The sequence below is a fragment of the Amphimedon queenslandica genome, unplaced genomic scaffold (assembly GCF_000090795.2).
Source record: "Amphimedon queenslandica unplaced genomic scaffold, v1.1 AMPQUscaffold_13274, whole genome shotgun sequence".
Lineage (NCBI taxonomy): Eukaryota > Metazoa > Porifera > Demospongiae > Haplosclerida > Niphatidae > Amphimedon > Amphimedon queenslandica.
The window spans coordinates 63,284-80,960 of NW_003546490.1; the positions used below are offsets into that span (position 1 = coordinate 63,284).

General features: G+C 35.0%; 2 protein-coding genes and 2 long non-coding RNA genes across 5 annotated transcripts in view; 1 reads left to right on the forward strand and 3 right to left on the reverse strand.

Moving 5' to 3' along the window:
* The first annotated feature begins 754 nt into the window (after window positions 1-754).
* On the forward strand, window positions 755-5,309 carry LOC109583868 (uncharacterized). 2 transcript variants are annotated; one of them, XR_002185738.1, is made up of 3 exons: window positions 755-2,899; window positions 2,952-3,488; window positions 4,960-5,309. It is a non-coding gene; the product is annotated as an uncharacterized LOC109583868 (long non-coding RNA). The 2 variants fall into 2 exon arrangements; XR_002185737.1 differs by having other exon boundaries at window positions 758-3,488.
* A 773-nt stretch (window positions 5,310-6,082) lies between these two features.
* Window positions 6,083-6,577, reverse strand: LOC109583862 (uncharacterized). Its single transcript, XR_002185727.1, has 4 exons — window positions 6,526-6,577; window positions 6,360-6,436; window positions 6,238-6,298; window positions 6,083-6,185 (listed from the first exon to the last, which is right to left on the reverse strand). It is a non-coding gene; the product is annotated as an uncharacterized LOC109583862 (long non-coding RNA).
* A 173-nt stretch (window positions 6,578-6,750) lies between these two features.
* Window positions 6,751-8,436, reverse strand: LOC109583861 (uncharacterized). Its single transcript, XM_019999362.1, has 4 exons — window positions 7,700-8,436; window positions 7,393-7,444; window positions 7,204-7,288; window positions 6,751-7,149 (listed from the first exon to the last, which is right to left on the reverse strand). Exons 1-3 carry the CDS (start codon window positions 8,012-8,014, stop codon window positions 7,227-7,229), a joined length of 429 nt encoding a protein of 142 aa, XP_019854921.1. The 5' UTR covers window positions 8,015-8,436; the 3' UTR covers window positions 6,751-7,149; window positions 7,204-7,226.
* A 5,341-nt stretch (window positions 8,437-13,777) lies between these two features.
* Window positions 13,778-17,677, reverse strand: part of LOC100638688 (uncharacterized) — a 5,767-nt gene continuing 1,867 nt past the window's right edge. The window contains exons 3-6 of the mRNA XM_019999361.1: window positions 16,695-16,775; window positions 16,302-16,644; window positions 16,056-16,244; window positions 13,778-13,997 (exon numbers count right to left, since the gene is read on the reverse strand). Of these exons, the coding sequence (XP_019854920.1) occupies window positions 16,385-16,644; window positions 16,695-16,775 (341 nt within the window). The 3' untranslated portion in view covers window positions 13,778-13,997; window positions 16,056-16,244; window positions 16,302-16,384. The remainder of the gene's footprint in view (window positions 13,998-16,055; window positions 16,245-16,301; window positions 16,645-16,694; window positions 16,776-17,677) is intronic.

The window sequence follows — 17,677 nt, forward strand, 5'->3', positions numbered from 1 at the left end:
TAGACTCCTAGTGACATAATGTAACCAAGGCCAAGAGTCAGTTTGAGGAGCTTGCAAACCTGCCAAACTTTGCAAATGACGGAAAGCAGACAGATATCTTTACTTGAAGATCCTGGTTTGCCAGGAAAGCCATAAAAAGACAGTGTTCTTCTAGTAAGATTTAAGTTGAGAACAAAAAGACAAATACCGTTTTGAGCTGTTGTGTAAGATGATTTTGTGGAGTATGCTAAACCAGAGTTATAGAGGCTCTGAACAGACCTCTCCAACATTCTATTGTCCACTGAAGCTCTAGATCAACAAGCATGGACAGAAGGCAAGATGAAATTTGAGATGGTGTCTTTGGAGCCTGAGGGAAAAGAGAAAAAAAGTCAGATAATTTGTTTCTTGAAACATATCTGCTGCTGAATTTCTCTTGCCCATGAGATAAAAAATTCTATAAGAAACACTGTAATGAAGAGACATCTGACATAAACTTATCTTTCTTAGACCTAAAAGATACAGTACTCACTACTGCAGAATTAATAAAAATACATTTCTCTCTAATAAAAGGACCCCAAATAGCAATAGCAACTACAATCAAAAAAGTTTTTTGCAGCAATGTTAACTGACAACCAAACTTCCAGCCACTTAACTTAAAACCATATGTAATCAATAGGGATGAAGGCTCCACAACCAGATGCATCAGAAGTGATAGAAGAACCAATTGAATCTGGGGGAATAATGCCAACACCGTTCCAACCCTCTAGAGATAAATGCTGCCCACCAAGCAATATCTGCTTTGCAGCCAGGGTTAAGTCTTACGAAATGTGATGGCTGTCTCAAAATGTTCTTGGCATTAATCAAGTTTCTCATAAATGGTCCCCCAAAGGGAACAACCTTTGCTGCATCGTTAAGGACGCCTATGATGACTTCCAACTGATGCTTAGTTGCAGCTTTCCTTTTGCTCCACTTAAATATTTCCTTCAAGGGAGCAACTTAATGGGGAGATGTAGTTCCCTTGCTACTGAATGAATTTCTATACCCAAAAATATGAGGGTAGAAAAGGAACTTCCACCTTTGTTGGCCCAGGCAAACCTGTCTGCTACAACGTTAAAAATGATTGGAGCTGACCTACATGTAAGACCGAAAGGAAGAGCTCTATTGAGATACTCATTGCCTCTCCATGAAATCTCAAGGAAATGACTGCCATCAGAATGGACAAGCACTTTATGATATGCAGATTTTAGTTGTGATTGCCAGGCTCCCCTTTTCTAGACAACTGAAGAGCACAAGCTGATTGCTGATGGTCTGCTGCATTGCAAAGAATACAGACAGAGACCCGAGCTCCTGAGAAAACATGGAAGCCAATAGTGAAGGGGAATTCCTGCCCCAGCAGCCTCAAGAGGCGATCATATGCTTACCATTTTTTACCCCCATGGCGTTGAGCATTATGAAAGATGACTTGGCTATATGCAGCCATCTCCCTAGCTTTAGGGTCGGAGGCAGCTACAGCCAAGTAGCTAAGGAAGTACAAGGCCCAAGTGAGTAGGTCATCAATTTCCTTTAACTTCAATCCAGCATTAGACTGAGCAACTCTGAAAGCTGCAATTTCTTTGCAGTATTATCTGGCATTAACTCTTTTAATTTAAAGAATTGGTTTGACTTGATTTTGTCAGCAACATTTGATGGAACCGCTGGGGAAGAAGGAGAAGTGATGAATGAGAGAGGCAATTCCCGAACAACTGTAGAAGAGAGGCTTGCTGGGCAAAACTCGGCCCAAAACTTGGCCCGTTTTTGTGTCAACTGATGAAAGCCAGAAAGTAGTCATAACTGCTAATTAGTGAATATGTAGCATTATCACTTACTTGAAACAAATTGACTGCCTTAAAACTTCTTTTTAAACTATCTCCTTTATACTCAAGAGCAGATGTCAATTATTTAAATTTAAATTACGCGAGTGGGCGGATAAGCATGCTCTTGACATGTGCGTGTACTTTATAATGCATTAAAAAATTAATCAGAGGATGGGGCTACAGAGGAGCTTATGAGGGAAACTCCAAATAATGATGATGAACTACTTAAAGCTATAGAGCTTGTTGTAGTTGTAGTATCAGAACTGCCTGCTGGCAGAGAAAGATATATAATTTTTTTAAATGGAGCAAGAGCCAAATGTGGCTTGAAATTGGGTTGCATGAACCACAACAGTGTCTTGTAAGGGATGCAAAAGACACTACGGTGGGAATGCATTAATAAAAGAAACCATACAGAATGACGGCATGGTTGGGTTGTACATGGTTTGGTCCACTTTTTAGATCCACATTACAATTCATACAAAAGACATCCTCATTTATGGGGCATTTTTATTTCCTATCAATACTATCCACACCATCTACTTCACTGTCTTCACTAGTTATATTTATATTCAGGTGTATGCGCAGGTGGAATTTAATTATGGACTATAGTGGCCATAGGAAGGCAAGGAAAGGCAATAAAAGGCCTTGTTTGCTCTGATGTGGTACCAAGAAAAATGAAGGCTAAGATTCCATTTCATATTAAGATCAATACATCATATTTTCCTTTAGAACTGGCATGGTAGCACATGATTGAAGTGAATTACAGCTGCTTGGTTGTCAGGGCGCATCTTGATAATAGTACCTCTTATTTTAGATGGTTTGACACATCTGACTGCTTCATTGGCATCTCTAATAGCCTCAGGACTTATAATTTGTTAAGTTACATGTGATATACTCAAGTTTAGACAATATGTTACCTCACCACAATTCATTTCTTCAATTACAGTACCTAATTGTAAAAATGTTTCACTTACATTTTTTTATCAGAAGCTTGAATATCTCCACATATGAACATCAGGACTTGTTTCATTGTAAAAGAAATCTTTTGTTTCCTGCATCTTTTCAAAGTTTGTTCTCCTTAATGCCTGCATGTCACAAGTTTTATTCCGATTTTTTTAGTTTGAAAGGCACTCACTTGTTTCATAGTTGATACAGAATAAGACAGCTTTTTATCAATGCCATTCAGTACAACTGCAATTACATTATGTCCTGCAACTGTAACATCAGTCCTCAGAGATTTAGAACAAGGAGCTGTAGGGTCAGGGAAAGAATCATTAGCAATGAAAGAAGGCCGCCTGAGATACCAATGAAGTGCCATTTTAATTGCTCCATTGTGTGCTCAGCTGGTATATTAATTATTAATGAACAAATAATCATTCCATAGACAATAAATGCTTTAAATTATTGAGTTGCTGACAGTTATAGACACTCTCCCTATATAATGATATACACTTCATGTATGTGTTATTTATAATAGTCTCTCCTCAATTTTAGACCTCTATAATATTGAATTTGAGTATTCCTGAGTGGTTCTCAAGACATTGTTGTTGGGCTTTACTGGATGAGTTTGAATACACTCCAAAAGTTGCTCCCGTCAAGTTCCTCTTGTTTTTAGCATATTCTTTACCAATTAGTGCTTGACTTGTTGCAATTCAGGTATATGTAAATTAAAATCAATATTATTACTTTTATAGTTTTTACTGTACATCTATTATTTTATTAATGCTACTCATGTGCCAACAATAAATTTAGCAAGCAAGGTGATGTTTGTAATGTGAACCAATCCCTATTTCAAATGTTACGATGGAAAGTGTTGCTTTGATGAGTAGCTATCAAAGTACCACTTTATATGTTACATGTATGCAACTTCAAATTTTAAAAAAAGCAAAGACTATTATAGTAAATGGTTATGCCAAAGCATGGTTCCAAACTTACTGCAGTTTTTATTACATTTTGTGATGTATAATGATGTCCTTATGCTGTGTGAAAAAATTGAGTTGATCCCAACTAGAATGTTTTTTTGTTATGACCATTTTTTGCAAAATACCTTGTAGCCCATGATTTTTCATTAAAAATTTATTACATTTTCTGATTCATATTTATGTCCTTATGCTTTATTGAAAGCTTAAGCCAACTCTGACTTCAATTTTTCCAATTATGGTCATTTTTAAAATTAGCAGATGTTTGGAAAAAAGTTAAGGCTATATATAATAGCCCTTGGTTTTTTCAAAAAATTGCTCCAAAATCACTCCCAATTATTATAACATTTTCTGATCCATTTGTTGTCCTTATACTATGTACAAAGTTTGAGCTTATCCCGACTAATAATTTTTGAGTTCTGAGCATTTCTTAAGTTGGGTGATTTTTTAAAAGAAGCTAAGGCTATATAGCACATGTTTTTTCAACAAATGGCTCCAAAATAACCTCCAATTTTTATTATACTTTGATACATTGAACTTTATCCTATGTAGAAATTTTGAGCTGATTTCAATCAGCATTAGATTTTTAATGCCATAATATTTTAAGTTGCTATAACAGTTATTATTCTATTTTATTGCTTTTCAGCCCATGAGCCATGTTTAGCTCACTTTGCATGCATTGTGTGAAACCCTGTGTTTTTGTTTATCTTTATATTTTCGTTGCTATTATAGTACTGTTTTTATTGTACATCCTAATGTTCAGTATTATAGTTAAGTTAGGTTTACATATACATTTGACAAAATGGTCAAAAAGTGTGTGGGTGATCTGACATTTTGATGCAAGAGTGGCCAAATTTTAATTTTGTGCTCATTTGCTTTGTTTTTTCTGGCCAATATAAACCATGCTTGATGTGTATAATAATTCTGCTATTTAACTGTTTGTTGTTTTGCAAAGATTTCAGTAAAAGTACTATTTTACTGATATCGCTGCATAATTGAGGGACTTAAATGACTTCCACTTTTTGATGTTTTCTTGAGAGTCTGAGAAGTAAAATTCACAAATTTCTAGATACATGTAGGTACAGTAAAAAATTTATACTTTTCCAAAATGTTTCTTGGAGGTATTTGTAAAAGTTTAATCCTTTGAAAGTTTCCAGCTAAATGTAACTTCTAATTGCACTTTTCTCTCACTCTCTCTTTTATTTTAGATGCTCTAATATAACTAAGTGTCAATTGTCATCATTCACTGGACTTTCCTGAGGGTCTCAATACTTGTCACTAATAACCAAACTAATAAAAGAGGAGAGAGTCCTCCAGTCACATGATCACTTCAGACTCTATTCAATCCTCTTCCCCTGGTATGGTTGAGTCTGTTCTTATCAGTGACATCTTCAAGTTGATTAGCACAAAATACTTTTGCATAACATTACGATTTGTTTAGACCAACTTGAGTAGAGTGAGATTAAGAAGGGAAGGAATGAATTTTTATAGTTCATTACTTTATCATGAATTTTTTTTGTTAAAGTTCTTAGATTTTACTAAGAAATAACCAACTAAAGTAGTGAGTAGCATGTAAGGTGACATGCTTATCCACAAAATTCCATTTACTGATCATGTGTTCCTGAGCACACTTTATGCTTTTTGTGAGTAAGCATGCGCATACAATTTAGAAAATTTATTTTTAACAAAATCATTTCAAACTTTACACACGCAGTATGTGCATCAAAAAACGTAGAATTTCCTCTGAGCCATTGTTTTTAAGGTGAAAAATAAAACATAAAATTAGAGTTTGAGACCAGAGTCAGTTCTTCATGACAGAATGTCCAAATGTTATGGTTAAAAGTGAACAGAATAGATTGCAGACTAAAGGATCTAATGCAATGCTTACATGTCTCTTCAAACTATAAATTTTAATGAATTTGTACTTAAAAGTGACAAAACAGTCACTGACAAGAATAACAATAATAATACTAATTATGTATAATAACTCTGCATGCATCACATTATGTAAATGTAGTGTATACAACTTTACAAATAATAGCTCAGCTAGACAATGAGTAAGATAGATTAGATAATGAAACTATAATACTTGGTTAACAATAATTAAATACAATGTTTGGTTCTAAATTTTCTTCCATTGTATCCAGTGCTGTAGCTAATGATGACCAACTGGAACCTCCTTTCTCTCTCACTTTATCTTCCCTTCTGAATAACTATACATTATTAAAGTACTAATAATACTTGATATACACAATTATGTTTGTAAAGTTCAGTGTACAATAATTACAATAATGCTTGTTAATGCATCATGTGTACATATCTTACCAGACTGTCCTTTCTCTATCGAAGTACTTCCATTTTCCTGAGATTCATTCGAAGAGTTGTTTGTTGTTCCTGTATTTTTATTATCATTACACTTTACTGCTCCATCTCCCTAGACACACAAAATGATGATAATGAGTGTTTCTAATAACATGCAGTTATACCTTACTATTGTCTCAAATCTTCCAATGTTGATGTTAGTAATGTTAGCTATCACATCAAGATCTTTAATTTCAAATAATAAAATGAATAATATTGTAAAACTAGTGACAGTGAGTGGTTATACCTTTTTGTTGATCATCATTGTACTCACTGATCTGTGTGGGTGATTAGTAGCTGGTTTGTCATTTTGAATTGTTGTCTCTATATTAAAGTATAAAATAATAATGCAAGCATTATTAAACCACAGTCACTATACATGTATGTAACTATACACTCCTATTATAACATACTCTCTCAAGCAGTTCATGATCAGTCTGTGTTTCTTGCACTTCATCATTGATCTTACGTACAAATAAAACGTTTGTTGATACATAAGATGTACATAATTATCTTACCAGACTATCCTTATCTACTGACGTACTTTCATGTTTCTGAGATTTATTGATGGTGTTGGTTGTTGTTCCTTTATCTTTATTATTACATATACACTTTACTCCTCTACCTCCCTATTATAATAATGATTATGATTATGAGTGTTTCTAATACCCATTTACCATTACCTCTCCTCCTAATAGTGACAGCTTACTATTACTAATTATCAGATCATTAATGATTTATCAGGTACACCATACAATACCATCAAACTCTTTTCTTATCTCTCTTGTCAACAGCAATAGCTTTACAAGCAGCAATAGCTAGTTTGTTCCTTGTTGCTTTAATATCATTTATGAGCCATTTTGCTAAACATTCTGTGAGACACTGTTCAGTATCCCGTGGATAATTATGCTCAATTGTTTTCAAATCATTGTAACTCAGACCCAAGTAGAGACCAAGATCAAACCATTTGATGGTTTGAAAGTGACCATCTCTTAACACTTGTTTTATCTCTACCAGATCCCTGATAGTCAATGTAACTATTATTAATCAATAGTTAATAATGAGAAAACAGTGACAGTGCGTGGTCATACCTTTTTGTTTATCATCATTGTACTCACTGATCTGTGTGGGTGAGTATATAATTAGTAGCTGGTTTGTCATTTTGAATTCTTGTACCTACATGTATATGACAAAAAAATTATTAAACCACAGTCACTATACGTATCTCCAGTCTACAAATATACTTGACAATGGTGATAGTACATCATTATATAACATACCTATCTTTACTGCAGTCAATGGTACATGAGCATTGAATTCTTTAAACACTTCCTATTCAATAATAGTAAATGATATTGTCAATGTGCTTGTATATTAAGGCAATAAACATCAGTAGTGTATTGCTAAATAATGAGATTAACAGATGTACAAGCAAAATAATTATTTTTGTTAGATAATGACAACCCACAATTATAACAAAGACTGAGTAGTTTGATAAGAAATAAAATTACTTTTAAAAGATATGACCTTTCAATATTAGTGCTCATATTAATGTATCAAACAGTTTGTGTGTGTGTTAATTCTTACCTTAATGTCATGTCCTCCTAATAGTGACAGGTTACTAATATCTGATAATGATTCATCAGGTAGGATCTCCTTCAATTCTGTACTTGTTCCATTTCTATGAACTAAGCAATTGCCTCCATTGCCAATAGCAGAAAGTATATCTTTTACACTATACACTGTCCTTTCTCTTGGTGTATTCACAGGATAGGCTAGTTCTTTAGGATCAATAACTAACTCTTCTACCTCTAGACTGGGACAGGATTCTTTATAAACACTCATTACCTCTCCTATCACATCTCTTCCTACTGACATCATAATGTGTTGTTTAAAGGACATCACTACTAGTACACACTGGTTCTCATCCACAATTTCCACCAGTGATCCTAGACCATGGCAATTAGACCAATAAAGTCCATTCTTTCAAAATGTACAACATTGATTTAAGTTGTGATCTTTTTGAGGTATAAAGCCATTTTAAAAGCAAGATGTAATGAGAGGACGTGGAAGTATCGAGGAGGAAAGAAATGATGTTTACTGGTACACTACACACCAACCAAACTGTTACACTTGACTAGTTATCTCATCAGGTCTATCAGTAGACAAAAGACATGGAAAGAACAACAGCCTCTTTTTTTTCTCCCTCCCTCCTCCTCCTCTTCCACTGCTAACTGGTGGAGGTTTGTCATTCTTAGAAAAGATGGATCCAATTCTTGACAGAGTTGCATGCTCTTCAGGAAACAGATCAACATGTCAAGATCATATTTTAATAGGGAAAAGTCTAATCAGACCAGACACACTAACAATACCAGTATTGCTAGCAATGTCAATGTGTTCTTTGAATGTCTCAGGAGCAAAGAGAATCCCATCCACCTCAGTTAGCAGTATATCCTTATTCACAACAACCCATACCTTGTCTTCATTTTAAAAACACTGATCAAACAAGTTGACTGCAATGAATCAAGGACATCTAAAACTTCTCTCCTTTCTGCATGGTATAATGTAATTGTCCTTACCAGAAGGCATTACTTCAGAAAGGGTCAGTATATTCTCTTTCCTTTTCACATGTAGTCGGTACATTTCATGATCATAAAGATTTGATTTATTCCTTCTTGTACTATACGAATGGACTCACAGGCACTAGACAACTTATTAAAAGAAGAAATCTAAACCACTCCCACCAAGCTTACGGCAAATCGGCAGTCTAAGACGACTATATCACACCTTTCCATTGTAATAATGATCTATTTCTTCCTTTCTCCTCCTTTCAACAGAATCACTTATCTCATCCATATGACTCACCATCACAATAACATGGCACTGATTAAGAGCTTTCTGTGCTTCATTTCTCACAACTATTAGCCACTGATTAAGTTGTTTGACTGCTTCTTTCTCCAATATATTGACTACTATCAGGAACACACCACTAGAACATTGTAACAGATTCTCAATGACAGTACTGTGACTGGAGTAGTATTCTAAATGACCAGCAAACTCATGAAGAATGATGCTATACAGTGTCCTGTGTTGCATGTAGCTTATAAGGAATGATGCCAACAGTACAGGGTACTACCCCTCCAACATTTTCTAAAGGAACCAAGAACAATAGGGCCAGTAACTGTGTCATTTATGACTAAAAGTACTTTTACCAGCTCCAGAATTATACCCAGAAGGAGAACGTTAACAAAAGAATCAATTGGATGAGATATTTTAATGTTACCAAACTTCTTGAAAATAGCAATGACATTACCATACTGTCTCTCATTAGCTAGCTAGTTGTAATGGTGTCCTCCCCTTATTGTCTTTAGATCACAATTACCAGATAAAAAGTAATTTCAACTGTACCACAATTAGCAGCATGATGAAGAGGTGTTAATTCATCCTTATCAGAGACCATCATATCACAGTCACATTCATTAATGAGGTACTTTACAACATCTAACAGCACGATGAAGAACAGTCTGACCCCTATTGTTAGTAGTCATTAGATTACAGTGATGAGTATTGATGAAATACTTTAAGACATGAAGTGATCCTTCACTAGCTGCATCATGTAAGATAAAATTATTTCCTAATTTATCACGAGTCATTATATCACAGTTACACTCATTAATGTATGGGAGGTGATCCCTGCCAAAACTCAACTAAAATAATGATACTATACTTCTACTGATAGCACACCATGGACTAATGATGACGTGAAAGAGTTTCTGAAATAATAGCAGTAATAGCACCATGGGATGATAATAATTATGAGGATGCAATGGTCTTTCCATGACAGCATCTCAAGATAAATAAATAAAATAAATTAATTAATAACAATAATAAAACTTTATTTAATCAAATTTTAGTAATTAAGTAAGATATTTATCTCTAATGTAACTAGCAATAGATTTCTCTTCTATTGTATCCAGTGCTTTAGCTAATGATGACCAACTGGGACCTCCTTTCTCTCTCACTTTATCTTCTCCTCTTAACCAGGCAGACATACACTCATGGAAACACTCCACTGGATCTCCTCTATTCTTCTTGTCTATATCCACTAGTCTAGGATCATATAATCCTAACTGTAGACCTAATGCATGCCATACAGAACAGGGTAAGTGTTGATCTGATGTTAATGTTTCAATGACATCAGCAAGATCGTTAATATCTATAAAAGAATGTGCTTACACTGTACAGTTTACACTCCCACTAATTGAAAATTTGTAATAGTACATATTCTGGACATACCTACATGTAGCTTTATTCGAATTAATGGTATGTTTAGTTCTTCAGGTATTGTAATCACTTCCTATACAATTATAATGATAACAACAATAATAGTAACTGATTGTGTCACTGTGCTTTTTTATCAAGATGATATATATCAGTAGTGTATTGCTGAAAGGTGAGTTTAACAGATGTACAAGTATAATTATAGTGTTAGTAGTAAAAGCCACACAACGACAACCCACAATTATGACAGACTGAGTAATTTTAATAAGAAATACAATTACTTTAAAAAGATACATGTATGACCTTTTGATCATTAGTGCTTGTATCAATGTATCAAACAGTTTGTGTGTGTGCTAATTCTTACTTTAATATCACGTCTTCCTAATAGTGACAGGTTACTAATATCTGATAATGATTCATCAGGCAGGATCTCCTTCAATTCTGAACGTCTAGTACCAGTGGTAACTAGAAATGGTCGTTGTTCAACTACTGCTGAGAGTACAGCTCCTACACTATACACTGTCCTTTCTCTTGGTGTATTTACAGGATAGGCTAGTTCTTTAGGATCAATAACTAACTCTTTTACCTCTAGACTGGGACAGGATTCTTTATAAACACTCATTACCTCTCCTATCACATCTCTTCTTAAAGACACCATATTGTCACTGTAGCCTTTCTCATAGGACATCATTACTAGTACACACTCACTCTCATCCACAATCTCTACCAGTGACCCTACACCATGACCATTAAACCAATAAAGTCCATTCTTCCAAAATGTACAGTAACGATTTAACTTGTCATCTTCTTGAGGTAGAGCCATTTTGTAAGCAAGATGTAATGAAAGGACGTGGAAGTATCGAGGAGGAAAGAAATGATGTTTACTAGTACACTGTAGACACCAACCAAACTGGTACACTTGACTAGTCATCTCATCAGGTCTATCAGTAGACAAAAGACATGGAAAGAACAACAACCTTTCTCCTCTTCTTTCTCTCTCTCCCTCTTCCACTGCTAACTGATGGAGGTTTGTCATTCTTAGGAAAGATGGATCCAATTCTTGACAGAGTTCCATGTTCATCAGGAAAGAGATCAACATGCCAGGATCATATTTAGGGAAGAGTCTAGTCAGACTAGACATACTAACAATACCAGTATTGCTAGCAATGTCAACATGTTCTTTGAATGTCTCAGGAGCAAAGAGAATCCCATCCACCTCAGTTAGTAGTATACCCTTATTCACAACAATCCATACCTTGTCTTCACTTTTAAGAACACTGATCAAGCCAGTTGACTGCAACAAATCAAGAACATCCAAGACATTTTCCCTATTATCTGGTATAACATACATGTAATTATCCTTACCAGCAGACATTATGTCATAGAGGATAAGTATATTCTCTTTGCTTTCCTCCAGTAGGCCATACATCATGTGACAATAAAGACTCAAATTCCTTCCGCTTGTACTACGAATGGAATTGCAGGCACTAGACAAATTATTAAAGAAAGAATCCACACCACTCCCACCAAGCTTACGACAATCTAAGCAGACACTATCACACCTTTCCCTCACAATAATCTCCTGTATTTCTTCCTTTCTCCTCCTTTCAGAAGGATCACTTATCTCATCCTTATGACTGACTATTACAATAACATGGCATTGATTAAGAGCTTTCTGTGCTTCATTTCTCACAACTGTTAGCCACTGATGAAGCTGCTTGACTGCTTCCTTCTCCAATATATTGACTACTATCAGGAACACACCACCAGAACCTTGTAAAAGATTTTCAATGACGGCACTGTGGCTGGAGTAGTATTCTGAATGACCAGCAAAATCATGAAGAATGATGTTACCCAGTGTCTTGTGTCGTAATTTATAAGGAATGATGCCGGCAGTATAGGGCACCACCCCTCCAACATTTCTTAAGGAACCAAGAACAAAAGGGCCAGTGGCTGTGTCATTGATGACATGACTAAGAGTAGTTTTACCAGCTCCAGGATTACCCACAAGAAAAACATTAACATAAGAGTCAATTGGATGAGATATTTTAATGTTACCAAACTTCTTGAAGATAGCAATGACAGTATCACTATCATTCCTTCTCCCTTTAGCTAGTTTTAATGGTGTCATCCCCTTATTGTCTTTAGCCAAAGGATCACAATTACCAGTTGACAGTAAGAATTCTACAACTTCAGGTGTACCCCACAAGGCAGCATAATGAAGAGGTGTTCTTTCATATTTATCAGTGACCATTACATGACAGTTACAGTGGTTAATGAGGTACTTAACGGCATCTATGTGTATAACAGCACAATGAAGCACAGTTGCACCATCAGTATCACAATATTGTTTATCCATTATATGACTAGTTATATGACCATTGATGCTCGTGACTATACACTTCAAGACATCAAGTAATCCTTTTGTAGCTACACCATGAAGAACAGGAACCGGACAGCCATACTCAGTAATACTCATCATTGGATCACAGCCACACTCTTTAATAAGATATTCAACTATATCAATGTGATTACCTTTAGCAGCTATGTAAAGACAGGATGAACCATAGTAGTATTCATCTAGATCATAACGGTAAATAGTGATGAGATCTACGGTAACATCAAACCAGCCATTACTTATAGAATGATAAAGCAGGTCAGGCTCAACCCGACAAAGTACTTTAGGATCCTGTAAACCTAGTAACCGAACAGCTTCTTTATGATCTCCTCTTGTAAATGCCCCTAGACAACGAGTTGAAGCTTCACTCGAAGTTGCCATCTTTTGCTTCGCAACCCGCATTCGGCATACGATTAATTTAATTTTAATTAATTATTACTGTTACCATGGAAACTCTTTTGTTACCATAGAGACCGATCAAAAACAAAATGGCAGACAAAAGTTCGTGTACAGTCAGTATATATTTGAAAACTAGAAGTACTAGTAAAAATACTGGAGCCCTCTCTGTGTCTAATAACAAGAGAAGAGAACCTCTGGAACAAAATGTAGGGCACTGAAGCCTCAGGACTACCAAACCTACCTTAATACATACACCCACTCTATCCTAGGGCCTCAGTCTTCTACCAGTGGGAAAGATAATTAAACACAGAGATACCTAGTCCTCCTCCATTCCCTACTCCACCATTAGACTCCTTTACATTAAGTGATTTCTTGTTGTTCACTGATACAGCTAGGGGAGCCTGAGGAGATTGGTATCAAATTCTATTGTACTCTCTAGGGATAATATAAATCTTAAAATGACTGGCTGGTTCTCTTTTGCTCCTAGACAATCAGTCATGGACACCCAGTCATGCATCAGACATCAGTTAACCTTTTGCTGGATCAGTATGACACTGGCCATATACTGGGAGCCAGTGTACAGTATCTTATATATGACTGTCAATACAATTAAGTTAATAACAATACAGATTAATCAGACTATAACTCAGTGCTAGGGATCAATCTAAAATCAGGGTGAATTAAGTATGAATCAGTGTGTATCAGTATCAATCAGTACATTCATTAATGATTATTTCAATACTAGGAAACAGTTCTCTTGCTCTACTTAATGTCATCTTGTTACTGTTGGACCTTTCCAGGAAATAACTAGAAAATAATTAAGAAAATAATTAAGACAACAAGGACATGTACATGTATATGTATATACATCAGAAAATGTCATAACAATGGAGACTTTTACACCAATTTCAAAGTAACTTTAAAATCTGTAAAAATTCCAAATTTTGATCGGAATCAGCTCAAACTTTCTACACAAGATAAATACATGTATATGCATTGGAAAATGTGATAAAAATTAAGAATTCTCCACTTTTCATTTCTGGCAAAATTTAGCCCAAGATCATGTACACATACAGGGACTTTGACCAGATTTTGGAGCAACTTGAAAAATACTATTCATAAAACTCCAAATTTCATCGGAAACAGCTCAAACTTTCTACACAACATTTGTACATGTACATGTATATGCATAAGGAAAAATTATAGCAGCAAAGAATTCTCTCCCTTTTTTAATTATGGCAAAATTTGGCCTGAGACCCTGTACTACAGTACACTGTCAGGGACTTTGGCCAATTTTTGAGTAAATTTGAAAATTTATAAAAAATTCAAATTTGATTAAAAACAGCTCAAACTTATACTTGTACTACGCAACAGAAGAACATGCATATGTACCTTAAGGAGACAATTGTTTACGGGTATTTAATTTAGCGAATTTTAGCAATTTAAAAAAAATCGCTAACTTAAGTCCGCGCTAATTTTAATTTCTTCATTAAAAGTGGGTGTGGCCACAATGAATAAAATGGCGGCCGTCAGCAAGTCTGAGCTTATTTGCAGCAAACGGTCAGCAAGATAATACTAAACTACTGTCCAAAGACTTCTCTAGCAGTTAGCCTAGGTTAACAAAGCAGATGACAATCTTCTTCCTTCAGTGACTGCTTCTAACTGTAAGCAAGATAACTTTAATGGCTGCTGAGTCAGTGATGAAGCAATTTCAGCAAGATTAATGCAACAAGATCTGCTGTATTTAGACTTGTGCAATTGCTTTGCTAGCTCAGACATGTAGATCACAGCACATAATCTATAGCTTGCCTAGGCTCGCCCCTTTAATTCTTCTAGAAGTTATTAATACCAAACGATCAAAAACGCTAAATTAAGTACCAGCCAAATGTCAGTTTCATGAAAATTGCTAAAATAAGTACACGCTAATAATTGTCTCCTTAAGGTATCAGGAAAAATTATAAAAAGGAAAATTCTTGCCTTTTCAATTTTGACGAAATTTGGCCAACGACCCTGTACTATCATACAGGAACTTTTGGCCCAATTTTTGAGCAAATTTTAAGAAATTATAAAAAATCAAAACTTGATCGGAACCAGCTCAAACTTTTTATGACACATAAGTACATGTAAGGTACATGTATATCCCAACTGAGTTTGACCCAAGAAAAACTGGAATAACTTTTTATAGGAATGTGGGATAAGGATGAAACTTTCACAGGTTCTTAGTCGCCCAATGCCATCACAGGATCTCAGGTATTGGGTCTCTCAGCCCTTGGGAACCCTGAGAACCGGGTTCTCCCTATAAACCCAATGGCATACCAAAATGACGTTTTATGACAATTTTCTCTGTCATAGTTTACATAACAACATGTGGTCGAGTGCCCAAACTGATAATTCTTCTTTTTAAAAGCTAACAGAGTGAAAATCTTTTGATAATGATGGTCTTTATGAAGACCAGTTGACTCCAGCAGCTACATGTATTGTACTACTTATCAGAATAAACAAAACCATTATAAGAGTGCAATACAGGCCAACTACGCAGCTGTAAAATGTCAGCCATGCTTCTATGAATATCATTATCATAAGACGTCATCAGTGACGTAAACTACATTTTTCAAATTCCAAGTGGCTGGTGTCAAACTCAGTTGGGATATAGTATACATGTATAATTATGCATCATAAAAATATATAAAGCAGAGAATTCTCTCCTTTTCAATTTTTTGTAAAATGTTGCCCGTCATCCTTATACACGTACATGTACATGTAGTATAGGGGCTTTTTTTGGACTTTGTAGCAGCTTTTAAAAAATTTGTTAATTCTATATTACACATTAATAATCAATTTATTATTAATTAATAATAATCTCACTTATTTCATGTACACGTATATAATCAGCAACAGATGTCTTTCCTACTTCACCAACAGCAATAGCTAGTTTGTTCCATGTTGCTTCACTATCATCTGTCAGCCATTTTGCTAAACATTCTCTCAGATATTGCTTATTACATTACTCTTTACATTGCACTTATCATCATCACACATTACTCCTCCATCTCCCTACACACACAATGTAGTATAATAATGATGACAAGAAGTGTTTCTAATAACTTTTACCTTTGCTCCTAATAGTGACAGGTTGCAAATATCAGATAATGATTGATACAGGTACACCTTTAGTACCATCAAATATTTCTCTCTTATCTCTTGTCAAAAGTAATAGCTTTACCTGCAGCAATACTTAGTTTGTTCCTTGTTGCTTCCAAGTCCTCTTTTAGCCATTTCGCTAAACATTCTGTGAGACACTGCTCAGCATCTCGTGGATAATTATGCTCAATTGTCTTTAAATCATTGAAACTCAGACCCAAGTAGAGACCAAGATCAAACCACTTGATAGTTTGAAAGTTACCATCTTTCAACACTTGTTTTACCTCTACCAGATTCTGGATAGTCCAGAAAACTATAAATAAATAAATATTGTAAAACTTAGTGACATGTAAGTGCTTATACCTTTTTCTTGATCATCATTGTACTCACTGATCTGTGTGGGTGAGTAATTAGTGGCTGGTTCGTCATTTTGAATTTTCGTCTCTATATAAAAGTATAAATATGACACAAACATTATTAAACCATAGTCACTATACACATGTACATGTACGTGTACTATACAATACCACTACTTGACAATTGTGATAATACGTATCATAACATACCTCCCTTGAGATAAGTGGTCTGAAGCTATGCTGTCGACTACTTACATGTACATGTACATATATTTCTAGGGAGTTATGTACCCATAACCATTTCCAGGCAAGGAGGTATCCTACACGTACCTAGCTTTATTGTAGTCAATGGTGTCTTGAAATCTTCAGTTATTTCAATCACTTCCTATACAACGATAATAATAATAACACTAATAATAATAATTATTATTATTATAATTAGAAATGACGTACACGTAAAATCAATAATAGAAAGGAAAGGAAAGAAAAAAGCACACAAAGACAGATAATAAGGAAAACAACGATGACAGAAAACAAAACCAAAAAAGAAAAAACAAAAGGAACAAGGAGAGAGAACAAACAAAAGGGAAAGAAGAGACAAACAAAAACAAAAGGAAAAAAGAGAAGAAAGGAAAAAAAGGAGTATACTACTAATAATTATAATATGTATAGGTTATACACCAAGGTAGAGGTTTCCGAGGAATTTATTAACCAAGCGACCAGCCACAAGGTTAATATATGCCATAGAAACCAGATACCAAGGTGTATAACTAACTTCCACCAAGAAGTTTGAAAAACAACTACCAGATGCAGATAATAAGATCACAGTTGACATACATGTACATACAACATATCAAACAGGCTAAAAAATCAACCAAGCTTGACAAATGGACTAATTACCTAATAAGAGCGTAAGCATAAAGCGCCAAGTTTCTAAAGGCGGGTTATCAATTATGACGCATGCATGTCTGTCATGACCGGAAGTGCTGT